The sequence below is a fragment of the Ipomoea triloba genome, chromosome 13, assembly GCF_003576645.1.
Source record: "Ipomoea triloba cultivar NCNSP0323 chromosome 13, ASM357664v1".
Classification (NCBI taxonomy): domain Eukaryota; kingdom Viridiplantae; phylum Streptophyta; class Magnoliopsida; order Solanales; family Convolvulaceae; genus Ipomoea; species Ipomoea triloba.
This window is the reverse complement of record NC_044928.1, coordinates 28,511,457-28,529,466: the sequence shown is the minus strand read 5'-3', so window position 1 is coordinate 28,529,466 and position 18,010 is coordinate 28,511,457. Positions and strand designations below refer to the sequence as shown.

Sequence of the window (18,010 nt, the reverse complement as noted above, 5' to 3'; positions counted from 1 at the left end):
AGCCCCCGCCCCCCGCCCCCGTACTTACCAATTGGAAGGGAAATGGAGGCAGAGATCACCCTAAACTCATCCCCTCTTATCCACCACCACGCTACCTCAATTCATGTAAGACTCTTTAGCTGCTACAATCACATGCTCTCTCAGAATAAGCATTGAAACTAACAAGCCTGCTGCCTCAATATATTCAAGTTACCCTGTAACTTTTCTTTGTGGAGTAATACCCTCCAGGTACCTGGACTTCTAATAATTTAATTACCTAATCCTTAATATTTAAAAGCAACTGTCCATTTGTGAAAGCTCATTATAAGCTTCATGTTTGAAACAACTAGTTGAGCAGTTTGTGCTTGAGGCTAAGGCTAATGAGATCAAATTGAGTACAATCCACTTATAAAAGCTACTTTTCTTTTTATATTTTTGTAGAAACCCAACTTTCTATTTCAAATCCATTGGAGACCTAAATCCCAGGAGTCTGAATTTTTATGTTTAAGATTTTCTTTCAAACAGTTTTTGGTCTAATATTTTACAACTAATTATTTGAAGCTTCATTATATTCTTCTTCTCTGTGTCCTTGAAGGTTGTTTTGTACATTTGCATGGAACATGTGGTTGTTGTTTGCTATTTTTGTATGAAGATAATTCCATTTTGGCCTCTAGTACTAATAAAATTCCATTGTAGTCTCCATGGAAAGGAGTGGTCACCCAACTACTGAAATCTGGACAACTGGACAAATGCTGTTTTAAAATGAGCCGTGGCCATTGTTGTCTTGTATTCAGTAGTTGGGTGACCACTCCTATCGTTGGACACTAACAGTGAACCCCCACTTGTAGGCTTGCTGTCATGGGATTAAAACTGAAATTGACTCTGTTAGCAGCTGTCTATATGATACTATTGAATTACATGCCATTGTGGAACTGTAGATCATTTGCCCTTGTACTGCTTCACAAAAAGCTTGTAGCTTTCGAGGGTTTTTGTTATGTATGCATATGAAGATATTTGCTGCCTGCCAACCTGTAATTGATTGCCTGTTGTCCTCGAAAATCACCAAACCCTAAATTTTAAATTTTAATTGCTACTACAAATAAGACTACTAGGCTTGGTTTATGTGATTGAGCAGGTCTTTCTCACGGATTAGAGAGCTCTCAGGTGGTAACAGCTTTACGCTTACTTGATATGAACGAAGAGACTTTGCAGATAAGGAGTTCACAATGGTAACCAGGTATCTTGCCATTCTGATCCTTGATCTGGCCACTCTCAAACAGCACTTGTAGCCCATGGATGCAGCTTATTCACATAGTATTTCATTTTGGAACTATAATCTTGTTTTTATTACCATTATATACGCGTAGATGTATCAAATGCCTCGGACCTTCCTTCCTGAATTAGGTGTAGTCATAAAAAGTGAGGCTGCAGTTTATGACAGAATAAGCTTAGGATTTTGAACTCAGCTGATTTGCATGAAGCACAATGTACATGTCTCGGGAGACATTTTGTGCCTTTTGTCTTATTGATTGCGCAATTGACAGCAGAAGGCATGTCTGCCGAGATTTTGTGAAGCATTAGTATGATGGTACTCAGGTTTCTACATTTTTACTTGGTTCTTCTTTTCTCAACCTGAACTTATTCAGTTCTTAAACTGTGATTCTTTGAGCTCTTCTAGATATTCTTGTGCCATTGTTGTAATGCTTTGCAAGATATCTCTAGAGAAGGAAGTTGTTTTCTCAGGATTCGGTTAATTCAGAGTTTGGAAGTTTCACCCAGTGTGGTGGTTCTTTGTGTCCGTCCTCCCACTTAAGAGGCTACTGTGATTTGTCTCTCTATAATCTTTATCTGGTCGAGATATGAAGGCTTTAGAGGTGAGGGAGAGTTAACTCTCAGTAAAATAAAAATAAAAAATAGATAAAAAAGTATTTCTCCAATGTTTTTTTTTAAAAAAAAAAAAAAAAAAAAAGGGAAAGGAAGAATTATTGGGGGAATCAGAAGTGAAGGTACTCACTCACTCAGATCCAGATCTCCCTGGGAAATGGAGGTTGATCTAACGCTCCACGTTGCCATGGTGGAAACTGGAATCTTGCTGTCAGTCTTTGTATTAAAAAAGCTGAAAATTTTTTGTATAGTCAGTTGTCACATGTCAGATTACCATGTGTAGCTTCCCTACCAAAATAAACTGTAATTATTTGCTACTCCGTATTTAATTTTGTGTTAGTGTGTGTATACAATATGCTCCGTACAATTTATATACTTAAAAATTACTATTACGGAGTATTAATTTAAATTTAAAACTTATAATAAAATATTTTGTTTTAAAAATGAGTCGGTTTCTTTCCAAAAAAAAAAAAAGGTCGGTTTAAACCTTGTTTCATATAACATTTTTATTAATCTATTAAAATATATGATATTAATTAGTTTTTTATTAAAATCCAACACCAAATTTCGTCGCCAAATTATTATCCTGCTATTTGTTTCTGAACATTATTTTTTTTCGGAAGTGAACAGTGTTGCGATATATATGTCGTTGTACGGTTCACATATGGCAAGTGTGAGAGGGGGAGAGATTTTACTTTTCTACCCTTGTTTATTTATACAATTTTAAATGTATCTTTTATTTGTTTTATATATATCTTTCATTTTGTTAAATACTTTAATTTAAAATTTGTATTATTAAAAGTAAATTATATATATTTTATAGATCTCATTGAAGTGATTTAAATAAGATTAATATTAAATATATATATATTAATCAAAAATTAAAATACATCAAACATAATTAAAATATTATTACTTACATCGCATATTATATTTTATATTGAACTTATTAAATTCAAGCTAATAAATTTTTAAATTTTGAGAAATTAAATTATTTTAATGTAGAATAATATTTGGTGTAATAGGTCAGAAATGAATAAAATTTGATGTGAGTATACATTGAAAATATTTTTTAATGTGACATTTGGTAAATGATTTTTGATATTTTGATAAAAAATGGGTTGGTGATTGACTTATACTTGAACAATTTGATTAATTTCATGCTTTTCTTAATCAATTTCATTTGGATGGAGTGCTTGTGTCAGTAGTCAGTTCAGAGACAGATGGGATCTTGTATTCTCTTTTTAGGTTTTAAAAGATTTTGTTCTTTTGGCTAGTCAATGGAGTAAAAAAGGATAAACAACATTTATAGAACTTACTTGATTCCTTCATTTTATGTGTAGGAATCACTATTAATCAAAAAATTTGATTGAAGTTATTTTGATTTATTTTTTTTAAATATTTAATTTAGAGTTAGTATATATAAATTTATAATTTTGAAAACTACCCAAAAACACTTTAAAATTTAAATTTTAAACCCATAATAAAATGTAAAAGTAAATAAGCGAATAAAGAAGGGTATGTTTAACTAATGAATAAGAAATATAATAGGCAAAAATCTAACCAAGGGAGTTAGATGGAATTGTTTAAAGAAAAAGTGTGTAACAACAGCAACCACACCTTGTAAGATGGATAGAACTCATTAGTTGGGTTGTGAATTTTTTCTTGGAATTCTCGAGTCTTTCTCTTTTCTTGATCGAAAAAAGTGTGTAAGATAAAATTAATTGAAACTAAAATTATAATAATGAAAGTGATATTTGAGTCATTGTAGTTTCCTCCACTCTTCATTTCATTGACTTTTGCAACAAAAATCACGTTTTAGAGTTTTTATATATTTTCTTTTAAAAGTTAAGTAGCTTGTAACTTAATAACATCTCTATAAGAGGAAGGTCAAAAATTTGAACTCTAGTAATTGTAATTTATGTCCTTCCATAATATGTCAATTATCAATGTCACTCCTGAATTATTAGTGGTGTAAATATTGCCCCTCAATTTTTAAAAACAGTACATATATTGTCCCTCCCGTGGTGTAAATATTGCCCCTCTTTCGTTACGGGAGGGGTAATATATGTACCGTTTTTGAAAATTGAAGAGCAACATTTACACAACTAATAATTCAGGGGTGACATTGATAATTGACATATTATTGAGGAGTAAAAATTACAATTTTGTGTGTAAAATCATAGGGTCCACTAATAAGAAGTAGCCACGAGCAAAGAGTGCATAAATCAGCATGAAAGAGGCCTTCCACCATATAGATTTCAATTTTCAACAACAGACAAATTTGAAGAAGACATTATGAATTTATGATATGAGTGTGACGTGTTTCAATTTTGTTATAATTTCCTTATTGTTTGAACAAGACCATAAAAGTAAAACTTTCTATTTAATTTAATTGGTTAAAAATTCAAGATTAAGAAATTATGAGTGTGACATTTGATCAAATTTTGTTATATATGTTTCAATAAAACTTCAAAGTAGAATTTTCTAATCATGGTTATAATGTCTCAGTTTACTTGAAATGACATAAATGCCCTCAAAAATCTCTCCCATTGCCCATTGACTTGTCTCCCCGGGGGTGTTTCTGTAAAACTACAATCATCAAACCCCACCATACAACGAAACATCATTCCCATTAACAGAGTGCACACAATACTATACGTTTGTACTAATAAATTTAAAAAAAAAAAAAAAAAAAAAGGAAAAAAAATTGAAAAGAAAAGCTGAGATCTAAACGAAACAAACAAACACTTATTTACGGTTATTAGTCGCCGGAATCATCGTCGCCGCCGAAGATGGAGACCTTGTTGTAGAGGAGGAAGAGGATGAGGATGAGGAGGAGGGCGACGCCGACGGGGGAGCCGCTGACGCGGTGGATCGTGTTAGGCTCGCCGGTGGAGAAGATAGCGGAGACGAAGGAGCCGCCGGTATCGGAGGAGAGGAACTGGATGGCGAGGAGGAGGACAATGGGGAGGAGGAGCATCCCGGCGGGACTGAGCAGCTCGGAGATGAACTCCGTTATCGCCTCGCCGTTTTCGCCGAGCATCGTGGGAACGAACAGCACCACCGCAACCACCACCGCTAGTAAGATGCCGTGCGGCGGACCGCGGTGTTGATCTTCTACTATCATGGTTTTGATTTGGAGGCGCGTGGAGAGAGAGAGAGGGGAAGGGGGGGNGGGGGGGGGGGGGGGATGGGAGAAAAGGTATGAAGTGGTAGGCGAGATGATAGAGAGGGTATAAAACGAAGAGTTGGGACGCGTTTTGGGTTTAGTTTTCTATGTTTTGGGTCAAAAGAGACTTTTACTTTTGAACGTATGCGGTCATTTTTTGGGATTTACAGGACTAGAGTTCTACAACCTATAGCTATAAAAATTGGGAAATTTTCTTTTGCTTACGTGGACAACTTAGATAGTCACATCGTGAAGTTTGAAAAGAACCTTATTTTGAAAAGAACCTTGATGGATTTAATTAATTCGGGTAGCCCGAATCAATAAACCCGATAAGATTATAGGGGGTATGACAAGTAACAGATCAAAGTGTACCTCGGAGGTATTTTGTATATTGAATAATGGATAAAGCTATTACAAGATTGGTAATAACAAGACAAGAATGTCGTTAGGACAAAGTATGAAGAAGATGTCTCAATAAGACAATGTTGCATGTTTTTATACTAATTCCTAGGCCCAACCGCTCGGAGAGAACCACTCTAACGGCCTAGGACCGAGTCTTGCGCCGAGAAGAGCGCGTCAAGTCGGGACCCCCAGGCCGTGGCCGAGTCCAAGGCTCGGCCAAGACGACCCCGAGGGGTCAAATTGGGCCCAATATGGCCCAATCGTGTGGGCCCGGGTTGGCCCCCTATTTCCGCTCCGGGGTTGACCCGTGGTAGACCCGGGTAGTATTTATCCATCATCAGTCCCCCACTCTCTGAGCTGCGAGAAGTCGTCAGCGAAAGAGAGTAGTTCAGCGATAAATCGTACCCCGAGCCACGCTAATGTGCCCAAAATCGCACCCCAAAATATTATCCTTGCCAAAAATCACCTCCAAATATTATCCCCAACACTCCCGGGGTCGTCCACTACCTCGGGGTCGTCCAAGGCCTCGGGGTCGTCCAAGGCCTCGGGGTCATGCACAGCCTCGAGGTCGTCCTCCACCTTTTGGTTCCAAGTCCTACTTGGTCTTGTTTTGGTTCTTCACACCCTCGAAACTTGTGTTTTTCCTTCACGCCTAGTGCCTCGAGGTCAGCCGCGGCATTAAGGCCGCCCACCGCCTTGGGGTCGTCCAAGGCCTTGGGGTCATCCGCGGCCTCGACCTCGAGGTCGTTCTCCACCTTTTGGTTCCAAGTCCCACTTGGTCTTGTTTTGGTTCTTCGCACCCACGAAAATTGTGTTTTGCCTTCACGCCTAGTGCCTCGAGGTCGGCTGCGGCCTTATGGCCGCCCGCCGTCTCGGGGTCGTTCGCGGCCTCAAGGTCGTCCTCCACCTTTTGGTTCCAAGTCCCACTTGGTCTTGTTTTACACCCATGAACTTGTGTTTCGCCTTCATGCCACGAAACTTGTGTGTTGCCTTCACGCCTAGTGCCTCGAGGTCGGCCCGGCCTTAAGGCCGCCCACCGCCTCGGGGTCGTTTACGGCCTCGAGGTCGTCCGGGGCGCGGGGCTCCGGCTACGCACTCGCTTAAGGCCGCCCACCGCCTCGGGGTCGTCCACGGCCTCGGGGTCGTTCACGGCCTCGAGGTCGTCCGAGGCGCGGGGCTCTGGCTACGCACTCGCTTTTTTTTTTTTAACTTAATGCTTTTATCGATGTTGTTTGCTTTTCCAAGTTGGCGTCGGGCCCGGGTGCCTCAACCCTCGACCCTTAGCACGCCCGTTCGATGGTAGGCGAGATTAAACCTCGGGGGCTCGATCTCGTACCCTCACTAGGGTGTAAGTCGTTCTAAGTCGAGACCGATTGGTCTTACGCCTAGAGACTCTTCCGTTCGGCGATAGGCGGAGTCAGACCCCGTATCGCCCCTAGGGTGTTCAGTCGTCCTAAGTTGAGACCATTCGGTCTTGTGCTTAGGGACTCTTCCGTTCGGCAATAGTCAAGGGCGGACCTTGTATTGCCCCTAGGGTTTTTGGTCTTTGAAGTTAAAGCGTTTTACGCTATTGGACTTAAAGACTTGTCCGTTCAGCGATAGGCGACGTCGGGCCTCGTATCGCTCCTAGGAGTGTGGCCATTTAAATGAGGCGGCCTAAGGTTATGAGGTCGGCCGTAGAGGACCTGGAGGTCGGCCGTGTAGGACCCGGAAGTCGTTCGCGGAGGTGACCCGGAGGTCGGCCGCGCGATGACCGCGGGGGTCAGCCGAGCGATAACTCCGTGACTTTCGAAACAATAATAAAAATGGGTGCAAGGAAAGTCGCGATTTTATTATTGAATGCATTTTAAGGGGATGGGCTGCCTTACAACAGAGTGTTTATTGGTAGTACTATGGGCTCGGCGCGGGGCCGACCCTCCTCGCCTTGTAACGCCTTCTCGCCGATAGCGTGGACCTGGAGGTCCCTTTTGCCGATTTGGCGACATGCTTTCTAATAGCAACTTCGGCTAACCTTCTAATCTCCTCTTGCCACCCCGACCCCGGTCGGGGTGGGGAACTTCAAACATAGGTGTTCCATGGATATTATGCTCCGGAGGTCTTCCAAGGCGGGTCGGCCAAGAATGATGTTGTGCGCGCATTCGATCTTGACGACCACGAACTCGACCTCCCACCTCCTGACGTGCGGCTGGGTGCCTATCTCCACCTCGAGGCTGATAGAACCTTCTGTCTCGATGGAGTCTCCTGTGAACCCGGACAGCGGGGTTCTCACCTGTGTTAATTGTTTCCTTGATAGGCCGAGCTTGGTGAACGTGTCATAGTACATGACGTTCACCGAGCTCCCCGTGTCCACCAGTACCCGGTGCACGATGACGTTGTTGATGTCCAAGGTGATCGCCAAGGCATCGCGATGCGGTAAAGGGCCGTCCGGGAGGTCGTCGTCTGTGAAGGTAATAGGTTCTCTCCTCGGCTTTTTCTCATGCGGTTGGCGGACGACTTCCCCCACATAAAGGTTCCAGGCCCATTTCTTCCTTTCTGATTGTGTGTCTCCCCCTTCGGGGCCTCCGAAGATGACGTGGATGACCTGCTTCTTTTGAGGGTGGGGCTCGTCCAACTCCTTCTCCTCCTCCTCAGTGAGCTGGCCGAGCTCCCTCTTACGCGACCCGGAGGCGGGTGGCTCGGAGCCACCCTTCTTCTTCCACACGTTGCCCGGGCCTTGTGGTCGGCCTTGCCCCGACCTCTTAACGTACTGACCAAGGTAGCCCCTTTGGATTAGCTCCTCGATCTGTCTCTTGAGAACCATGCACTCGTCGGTGTCGTGTCTTTGCTGTCTGTGGAAACGACAATACTTGTTCGGATCCGCATTCGGCGACACCTTCAAACACTCATCCGAGTATGATACGATTCCCATGACCTCGGCATGTTCCAGAATAGCGCTCACCGGATGTGTTAGAGTGGTCAGGCAATGAAGGGGAGCCAACCGGGGCCCTTGGCGCGGGGACCTTGGAGCCCGACGTTCCTCTTGGGGTGCCTTGTCTCGACCCCGGCCTCGTTCCTCCTCCTTCTTCTTCCTCTCGGCCTCCTCCGCCTCGGCGAACCTTGCCGCTCGGTCCAGCAACGCCGCATACGTTTTCGGGCGATTCTGGACGAGGTCGCGGTGGAAGGGCCCTGATCTGACATTGTTGGTGAAGATCGGTATGGCCGCCTTCTCATCGAAATTCTCCACTGACCTCGCCTCCTTCTTCCACCTGATGAGGTAGTCAGTCAATGTTTCCGTGCTCCACTGTTCCAGCTTACACATATTGGCGAACTGCTTCTTCTTTGGGATGCTGCTGGCGTAGTATGCCAAGAATTTTCCCGAGAGATCCGCAAAGGTTAAGATGGATTTCTCGGGCAAAGAAGTGAACTAGTCTTGCGCTTGGCCTTCGAGGGTCGCGAAAAAACCTCGGCACATGACGGCGTCACTTGCACCCACCATCATGATGGCGGCTCGATACCTGTGGAGGTGGGCTCGGGGGTCGGCCGACCCCGTATAAGTCTTGATGGATGGGAATCGGAAGTCCCTTGGTAGCGGTTCCGCCATGACATCGTCGGTGGATGGGGAGGTCAACACCTCCTAAGGCTCCGGGGACCCTTCTCGCGCTTCCAACTTACGCTGGAGCTCGTCCATCCGCCTACGTAACTGCTCCATCTCACTGCTGTGGGAGCTCGAGGGTCGTCCACGAGTCTCCCCGGATTGCTCTATACGCGAGGATTGCTCCCGCCGAGGTTGAGCGCGGGGCCCTTCGTGAAGCCGACCCCTCGGCGGGCGCCTCATTAGGGGGTCCGAAGTCGAGGCGTTCGTGGATTGGGACCCGTGTGCCCAATCGTCCAAGAGCGGACTTGGTAGCCCGGGTTGGTCGGGCTCCTCCTGTCTCGCGTTGCGTAGGCCGACCTCGAGGGGCCTCGTCTCCTCCCCTCCTTGCTGAGGGCCGAGGTGAATTGACCTCCTCGCTGACGTGGGGTTCGGGTGTGCGAGGTCGGCGGGTGCTCGGACCCTCCTCTCGTCGTGACGGACCGTGTGGGTGAGCCTCGAGGTTGCCTTGAAGCCCGTCTAAGATTTGTGTCAACACAGTTGTGGCTTGCCGGAGCGCGGCCATTCCCTCCTGGAAGCCCAGGGATGGAGGTGGAGGGGGCGGGGTCGGCCCGGCCTGACGGTTATAGTTGATGACGTCTCGGAGGTCGCCGGTCGACCTCACGGGCAGGGTTTGGCGACTCGCAGTCCCGTTAAGTTCACCGGCCCGGGAGGGAGCGCGGTTACCATGCGAGCCGTGGGAGTTGCCGGAGTTGGATCCAGATCTTGCCATAGCTAGTGGAAAAAAGGAATAGCACGCTTGAGCTTGTACGTCGAGCTCTCAATGAAAGCACCAATGATGGATTTAATTAACCCGGGTAGCCCGAATCAATAAACCCGATAAGATTATAGGGGGTATGACAAGTAACGGATCAAAGTGTACCTCGGAGGTATTTTGTATATTGAATAATGGATAAAGCTATTACAAGATTGGTAATAACAAGACAAGAATGTCGTTAGGACAAAGTATGAAGAAGATGTCTCAATAAGACAATGTTGCATGTTTTTATACTAATTCCTAGGCCCAACCGCTCGGAGAGAACCACTCTAACGGCCTAAGACCGAGTCTTGCGCCGAGAAGAGCGCGTCAAGTCGGGACCCCCAGGCCGTGGTCGAGTCCGGGGCTCGGCCAAGACGACCCCGGGGTCGACTCATGGGCCGGGGTTGCCCTTGAGTCGACCCCGAGGGGTCAAGCCATGGGCCGGGGTCGGCTAAGTCGACCCCGAGGGGTCAACTTGGGCCCAATACGGCCCAATCATGTGGGCCCGGGTTGGCCCCCTATTTCCGCTCCGGGGTAGACCCGTGGTAGACCCGGGTAGTATTTATCCATCAAACCTAATACTTGATAAATTACTATCACTATAATACGGAGTAATTTTTTAAGAGTATGTTAAGTGTTATTAAAAGATGTTACTTTTTCAAGAGATGAGATTAGACGAGTTCACATTACAAGGAGTTTAGAAAGTATTACAAATTTTTTTATCTATGATGATCGTTAAAATATGAATTTTTGCAACAGTTGACGATTGCCTAATTTTTTGATCGATCTTTTATCAGGCGATTGAGATTATTCACGTGACTTTTGAAAGCTAACTCATAATGCTACAAATTTTCTAAAGACACCAAAACTTAAATTTGAGTTTAAAAATGTCAACATTTTATTTTGAAGATTAACTAACAAATCTATCCAATAATTTCAGCAACTTCCAAAATGTGTTCTAACATATTTCTTCACATGCCTATAATAAGGTGAAACCACATCTTTCAGGAAAATCCCAATTTTATTTCTCCTATACCATATTTTCTCCACGTTATCTTTGACACAAAAAAAAAAAAATTGTAGTTGGTTTTTTGTGTGGCTTAAGATGATGTGAAGGAAAGAGAGTATATGAGAGATAAAATTGAGGATGCCTTTCAAGATGTGATTTTTTGTGAAATCTACATGGTGAGCGAAATAAACTAAGTTTCTCGCGTTGGCATCACTTAGAGCATCCTCAATAGTTGTAGTTTTTTATGAAAAAGAAGATTGAAGGAAAGACAAAAAGGGGGAAGAAATTGAAAAAAAAATCCTCTCTAACATGCCTGGCTGGACGCCGGGTTGTGCTGTATGCGCCTAGGGCACGAACTTCAGAGATTTTGGTGGGTGCCATAAGTTACCCATGCCTTGCAAGTAGACTTCTCTCTCTCTCTCGCTCTCATCAACTTATTTTCTCAAAAATCATACTAAAAATTAAAAAAAAATTGCTATTGGTGATGCTCTTATGCGCCCATCATGACGCGTGAGACCTTATCTCTCTTACTTTGACTTGTAAAAATCAAGAAAAAAACTTAAACTATATAATGAGGTTGCTCTAAAAAAAGTTATTTTGATTTGGTGTGTCTTTCGATGATGATGATTATTATTATTATTATGATTATTTTTTGAAAAGTAATGACATGGTTTTGTACGTGGTTGTTAAAACCCTTAAGATTCATATTCAACTGCACCACTTAGGTTGTTTTCAATGTAAGTAGCAGTTAAAATAGTAAGATTTATTGAATTACAAATATTTGGTAAAATTATCTAGGGACAATTTGGAAATCTGAAAAAAATAATCGGAAAATGATGTTTAGAAAATGACTCATTTTTTAAAAATAATTTAATTTTATTGTGTTTAACTGGATATTCATAAAACTATCTTTTTCTATTTGACTTAAAGTTATGAAACTTGCATTTTTTCTTTTTAGTTCATTTTCTTGAAAATGAACATAACAACAACAACAACAACAACAATAACATGCGGTGATGGTGGTGGTAGTGGTAGTGGTGGTGGTGGTGTGGTAGTGTGGTATGGTAATGGTGACGGGTGTGGTGTGGTAATGGTGGTGGTGGTGATGGTGATGTTGGTGGTGGTGGTGGTGATTGTGATGGTCTGGTGGTTGTGATGACGGTTGTAATAATAATAATAATCCGAAACTAACTTTAAAAAAAAAAAGAGGGAAGAAAGATGGAAAATAAAGAATCTGGAAAATGTCTTCGGACTAAAAAATTATGAAGATATTTTCCGTCAAATTGGGTCCTTTTTTTGTGTGGACTATAATGAATATTTTCATTTGACTTCATTTTCATTGAAAGTACCCTAACACTAAAACATTCAGGAAAATAAAACCAAATTTAAATACACTTTAATGAAATTAAATGCGACAATGCTGTTTTCAAAAAACAAAATGCGACAATGCTGACAACTAAAAATATAATTTGCTCATTTATCCACGTTCCTCAACTAATAAATTGACTTAATTGCATATTTTTATCATGACATTAATAGATGTGCTAAATTTCACTCCATCTACACTTCCATTGCATTGTCGCTATCTCCAAGAAGAAGTAAACAATAATTTTCACCAAGTACACTGTACACAACCCCCACCCGTCGATGGATTAGTTGTCCAAAGAGTTTTTGTAATTTAATTATTTACTATATTAGTATTTACATTATTAGTATTACTATTTAATCTTTTGTTAGGTATCTTGTTTCATTGGGGTGTTGAGATGTAAAATATTAATTATCTTGTCAATATTTAGCCTTACCAGATTTGCTATGATCAGCTAACTAAATTTAACTCTTTTAAGCACAACACTCAATCATTTATCTTTCTATTAAATTATTATTATTATTTTTTGAATACACTCAATCATTCACACTTATTATGTTTTTAGATTTATATTATTATTATTATTATTATTATTATTATTATTATTAAAATTAAAAAGAGCTTAAAAAATACCCAAAATGGTGTTTAATTGTATCATGAAGATGAAAGTGTAAAGGCAGAGGTGAGCACTGCACAGGGCACTACCTCCAATCCTTAGCTTCATCGATCTTTCTCATCACTCCCAAAATTCATGCAAAAGCATCCATTCCTCCTCGCCATCGTTTTGTGTTTCCTTTCAATTCAATTCCATTCTCACACAAATTAAACCAACGTAATCGCCCCCCTTTCGTCTTCAATTCCTTCCTTTTACCTCCGATCTTCCCAGCATTTTCTCAATTCGATTTCGCGTTAGGTTTTTTTCTACCGATCTTCCGATTCTCCGATGGCTGACATCATCCACACGCACAGCCGCAGACAGCCCCCTCCTCGCAGCAGGCGTCTCTCGCCGTCGTCCGCCGTGCATTACGTCCTCCAAGAGCAACGCGTGCTCTGCCTTCTCGTCGGCGTCGGCCTGTCGGCGATCATGTTCACGTTCGGCCCCTCGCCTGGCGCCGGGATCTCGGCGGCCCAGTCGGCGACTCCGATCATTCCTCGGAGAGTGATGTACGAGACGTCTCAGACCTCGCAGCACGCCGTGAACGCAGGCATGAAGTCTCCAACACTTTTTTCTTATTTTTTCATTAATATTAATATTATTTGCAGTAATTCAAAGCACAATATAATGCATGCATATCCATGGATCATGGCAATGATTTGTTTCCTTAATTTTGGGCCTTCACGAAGAAATCTTCTTTACACCCACCATGTTTTTGTCCAATACCATTATTATGGACCGAGGTCTATTTTACATTGTGAACAAGGTATAAAAGTTATACGTTAGTTGACATATTATGTATATGCAATTAACAATTTAAGTATGTCTATAAATAAAATTGAAGGTACATGTTAACAATATTATGTGTTTGCAATTAACATATTGTGTATATGTCAATTACATACACATAATCTAAAAATTATTTTAGAATAGAGTCTACAATGTAAGATACATAATTTGTAGTTTGTGTACATAATTTGTAGTTTGTGTCCACCCTCGCAAGTTATATCGTGGACTAATGAGCCCAAATGTTATTTGCGTTTAAATCTCTGCTTAATTTGTTGAAAAAAAGCTTAATTTGTTGAAAAATATATATATACAAGATGGAGGGAATCAGGAGTGACATGTGAAAGAAAATGACGTTTAACGGGGAGGTAGTTACTATTTTGACTATTTGATCTACCCAAATGGCACGCCTAGTTAGCTAGTGTCACATGATCTTTCTCTAAAGATGATGTAACATATATACAATTGTATAACAAGTTTAAGTATGATATTTCTTTATTTAAAGATACTATTTTTTTTTTGAATATAACTGACCTTATTACATTGTAGTTCAATCTCATGACCTTCTATATTAGAGAATCATTATTGCACAAAGTGCTTAGCTAAAAATATTAGTTATAATGAAATTTTTAAAAAAGGAAAAAGAAAGAAAAAAGATACTATTAGTTATATGGGCAGTACGGATAAGACGCATGTTTATGTGAAACATGTAAACGTGTTTCATGTAAAATTATAAAGTGTATATATAGAAATACGAATCTTATAATATGTAAAAATAAAATTCAAGAACATGTGCATTTTGTGATTTGGCGTGATGAACAATTCAGGTGGAAGAATTCCGATGGAGTTGAAGAGAAAGGGGCTGAGGATATTGGTGACCGGGGGAGCCGGGTTCGTGGGGAGCCATCTTGTGGACCGGTTGATAGCTCGGGGCGACAGTGTAATAGTGATCGATAACTTCTTCACCGGCCGGAAAGAGAACCTGTTGCAGCATTTCGGAAACCCACGGTTTGAGCTCATCCGCCACGACGTCGTCGAGCCCATCTTGTTGGAAGTAGACCAGATCTACCATTTGGCCTGCCCTGCATCGCCTGTCTATTACAAGTACAACCCTGTCAAGACCATCATATCCTCACATCTCTTTCCACAATTTTCATTGTTTTAAATTATTTTATGAGAAACTCGTAATAATTATTCAAAACTGTACGACCCTAGCCAATAAAGGATTAAGGTAAACCAGCATAGGTTACCATAACTGACCAGTTCAAATCAAGAAGGCCAATAGGCCACTTCCACTGGAGTCAAATTTATAACCTTGTGATTAATTACTAAGTCAATTGTCTGATGAATTTGGACCTGGCTGCACAGAATTTTCATGTTTTAAATTTGTTTGATGGGTACATATGATTATGAATTGGAAGTGTTTTTTCTTGACTTAAAGTGGCCTGATCACAAGACAAATGTGATGGGAACATTAAACATGTTGGGTTTAGCAAAGAGGGTTGGTGCTCGGTTCTTGCTGACAAGTACCAGTGAGGTGTATGGTGACCCTTTGGAGCACCCACAGACCGAGACTTACTGGGGCAATGTCAACCCCATTGGTAAGCTCAACATTATTAATTTCTTCATTTCCTTGAACCAACTGAGTTGCCCGCACGGGCAATTTCTTCATTACCTTAATCAACTGTCTGGTGCAGAAGCATAACCTGGTACCTGTGCACAGGTGTTAGGAGTTGTTATGATGAGGGAAAACGTACAGCTGAGACATTAACGATGGATTACCATAGAGGACTCAACATTGAGGTTGTCTCATCTGCATGTCTCTGTCCTTGTGTAACACAAACTACAAAAGTAAGGATAAAAAATGTTGTGGGTATAATGTTGTTTTGATCTGCAGGTAAGAATTGCTAGAATCTTTAACACATATGGACCGCGTATGTGCCTCGATGATGGTCGTGTTGTTAGCAATTTTGTTGCTCAGGTTTGCAACCCAACTTAGTTATATATGAACGTAACGTATTCTGTTGAAGTAATATTGCATGTACTCTCACTTTTTACTTCATTATTACGGAGTATTATATTTTTTTTACAATACTTTGATTGATTAAAAATTATCATGTTCCCTTCTTTTTTTTTTTTTTGTACTCTCTCATTGGCTTGTTCTTTAATATCCAAGTTTGATGTGATTGTTTGTGCAGGCATTAAGAAAGGAATCTATGACTGTGTATGGAGATGGGAAGCAGACTAGGAGTTTTCAGTATGTTTCTGATTTGGTAAGTTTTTTGTTTTTGTTTTTGTTTGTTTGTTTGTTTTTTTTTTGTTTTTTTTTTTGTTTGTTTGAAGGATGATTTGGTAAGTTGATAACCACTCTTTTTGCATTAGTACAAAATGTGACATTCGAGCATGTAGTAGCGGGTAATATGCATTTGTACTACTACAGACGCATATGGCGCATACGTGAAATGTGCGAAACTTGTAAAGTATTTTTGTATTTAATCTTGTGTAAATCAACACATAGTTAGATTAGATAAGATTAGATACCCAAGATTAATATATGTTTTTGATGGGTATGAATCTTAGTTTGTATTGTGTTTAATGAACAGGTAGAAGGCCTAATCAGATTGATGGAAGGTGATCATGTTGGTCCATTCAATCTTGGGAATCCTGGTGAATTTACAATGCTTGAATTGGCAAAGGTACATTTATTATGGATTAGTGTTATCACCAATTTTAGTTCCATGAGTTTTATTTCTATTTTTGTTCATTTCAATAAAATCTCATCAGATTTTGTTATATCGAGTCCATTTAGAGCAACCCCAACATTTGAAGTTTCTTGTCAAACTTTTTCGTGTCAAGTAAGAGAGGGGAAGAGAAAGAGGGGAAAAAGATTAAAAAAAAAAAAGAAACAAGAAAAAAAAATGATAAAATGAACTCGATGGGCGCTATTGATGTGGGAAACACACACCATCCTCGCTTTTTCTTCAATGGGATCCACCATAAGTCCAAAAAAGCCTTCATGTTGTAACATACTCATACACTCTCTCTCCTATATCTCTCTCATCCACCTCACAAAAAAATCGTAACAAATCCTTATTAGGGATACCTTAATAAGCGCATGACTTTTCTTTTTTCATACTTTTGGTGTTTTAGATAAAATCTAACAAATTGAAATTCTAGTAAATTCTACCACGTCAAGTGACTAAAATGTATGGACAAAGTTGTCCATTCACATCACATATTATTGTAAAATTTTCGCATAAATTTTGCTCAGTCACAAATCATATGACAAAATTCAGTAGGATTTCATCACAAAAGTGGTGCACCTATAGTTTCAATTTTCATAATGGTGTACTAATAATGGAAATGGCACTAAACTTCAAGTACAATAGGAGTTAAATATCAAATATAAAATTTCTTTAATCATACTCAATCTTTAATATAATGGTCATTTACACTAACCAATAAGCTAATCTTATAATTTTTGTAAATTAATAAATTGAGGTTAATTTAATGTGCAGGTTGTGCAAGACACAATTGATCCAAATGCGAAGATAGAGTTCAAGCCAAACACGGAAGACGACCCTCACAAGAGAAAGCCAGACATCACAAGAGCCAAACAACACCTTGGATGGGAGCCCACAATCTCCCTCCGGGAGGGGCTTCCGCTCATGGTTTCCGACTTCCGGAAACGGATATTCGGCGACGAAAAGTTCGTCTCCGGCGTCGACACTCAGTAATATAAAGCTTCGTTTGTCTCATCATTAAATGAAATAAGAAAAAATGTAGAAATGTGGAAATAATATGGCAAATAATTGGAAAATAGTCATTAGAATGAGTCTAGTCTTTTTCTTTTCTTTTTTTTTGGTAAATTTGTATTTAGTGCTTTGAGAATAATGTCTTCAGGGAGTAAAAATATACTGTAACAGTAATTTTAGTATACTAGTAATGTAATCTATTTTGAGTGATACAAGAACATGTATCATGAAACAACTATTGATTAAGTAATTTTTTTTTAAAAATGTATACATTCCTCTTCTTATTTGTCTTGCTGTTTTATTTTCTTCAATGTTTTATCCAACTAAAGTATAGTGACATTTTACTTTCAACTTTGAACTATTAAGTTGAGCAATCTTAGCTTATCAACATTTCTTCTTTTGAAACAAGCTTCTCAACATTTTAAATTGGCCAAATTTAATTCAAAATGTTCTCACTTGTAAAAGGGAGAAATTTGATGAAATGTCTAATGTTATATAATCTATTTTCGAGTGATACAATAACACATTAACACGTAACCATGTTCATCATAAAATTATAAAGAAGACTCTTTCTAAATCACTTCGGGTCAGCGGGGCCTTCAAGCATCCGAAATAGATAATTTGGGCAAAAA

General features: G+C 40.5%; 4 protein-coding genes across 4 annotated transcripts in view; 2 read left to right on the top strand and 2 right to left on the bottom strand.

Annotated features, from left to right (window-relative positions):
* Positions 1 to 1,633, top strand: part of LOC116002407 (chaperone protein dnaJ 49) — a 4,500-nt gene extending 2,867 nt beyond the window's left edge. Inside the window, exon 3 of the mRNA XM_031242542.1 lies at positions 1,115 to 1,633. The gene's annotated coding sequence lies outside the window, so the exon portion shown is untranslated. The remainder of the gene's footprint in view (positions 1 to 1,114) is intronic.
* Positions 1,634 to 4,298: 2,665 nt separating this feature from the next.
* On the bottom strand, positions 4,299 to 5,056 carry LOC116002713. Its single transcript, XM_031242880.1, has one exon. It carries the CDS (start codon positions 4,991 to 4,993, stop codon positions 4,628 to 4,630), a length of 366 nt encoding a protein of 121 aa, XP_031098740.1. The 5' UTR covers positions 4,994 to 5,056; the 3' UTR covers positions 4,299 to 4,627.
* A 2,395-nt stretch (positions 5,057 to 7,451) lies between these two features.
* Positions 7,452 to 8,735, bottom strand: LOC116001447. The gene has a single exon (XM_031241324.1). It carries the CDS (start codon positions 8,733 to 8,735, stop codon positions 7,452 to 7,454), a length of 1,284 nt encoding a protein of 427 aa, XP_031097184.1.
* Positions 8,736 to 12,855: 4,120 nt separating this feature from the next.
* Positions 12,856 to 17,662, top strand: LOC116002391 (UDP-glucuronic acid decarboxylase 2-like). The gene is made up of 8 exons (XM_031242518.1): positions 12,856 to 13,387; positions 14,451 to 14,749; positions 15,077 to 15,224; positions 15,347 to 15,426; positions 15,521 to 15,604; positions 15,822 to 15,896; positions 16,227 to 16,319; positions 17,142 to 17,662. The coding sequence occupies exons 1-8, from the start codon at positions 13,126 to 13,128 to the stop codon at positions 17,358 to 17,360; spliced, it is 1,260 nt and encodes a 419-aa protein (XP_031098378.1). The 5' UTR covers positions 12,856 to 13,125; the 3' UTR covers positions 17,361 to 17,662.
* The last annotated feature ends 348 nt before the right edge of the window (positions 17,663 to 18,010 follow it).

Coding starts and splice junctions, on each gene's coding strand:
- LOC116002713 (XM_031242880.1), bottom strand. CDS start 4,993: ATGATAGTAGAAGATCAACACCGCGGTCCGCCGCACGGCATCTTACTA.
- LOC116001447 (XM_031241324.1), bottom strand. CDS start 8,735: ATGTGTAAGCTGGAACAGTGGAGCACGGAAACATTGACTGACTACCTC.
- LOC116002391 (XM_031242518.1), top strand. CDS start 13,126: ATGGCTGACATCATCCACACGCACAGCCGCAGACAGCCCCCTCCTCGC. Junction 13,388..14,450: donor GCAGCACGCCGTGAACGCAG/GCATGAAGTCTC, acceptor TGAACAATTCAG/GTGGAAGAATTCCGATGGAG. Junction 14,750..15,076: donor ACAACCCTGTCAAGACCATC/ATATCCTCACAT, acceptor TGGCCTGATCAC/AAGACAAATGTGATGGGAAC.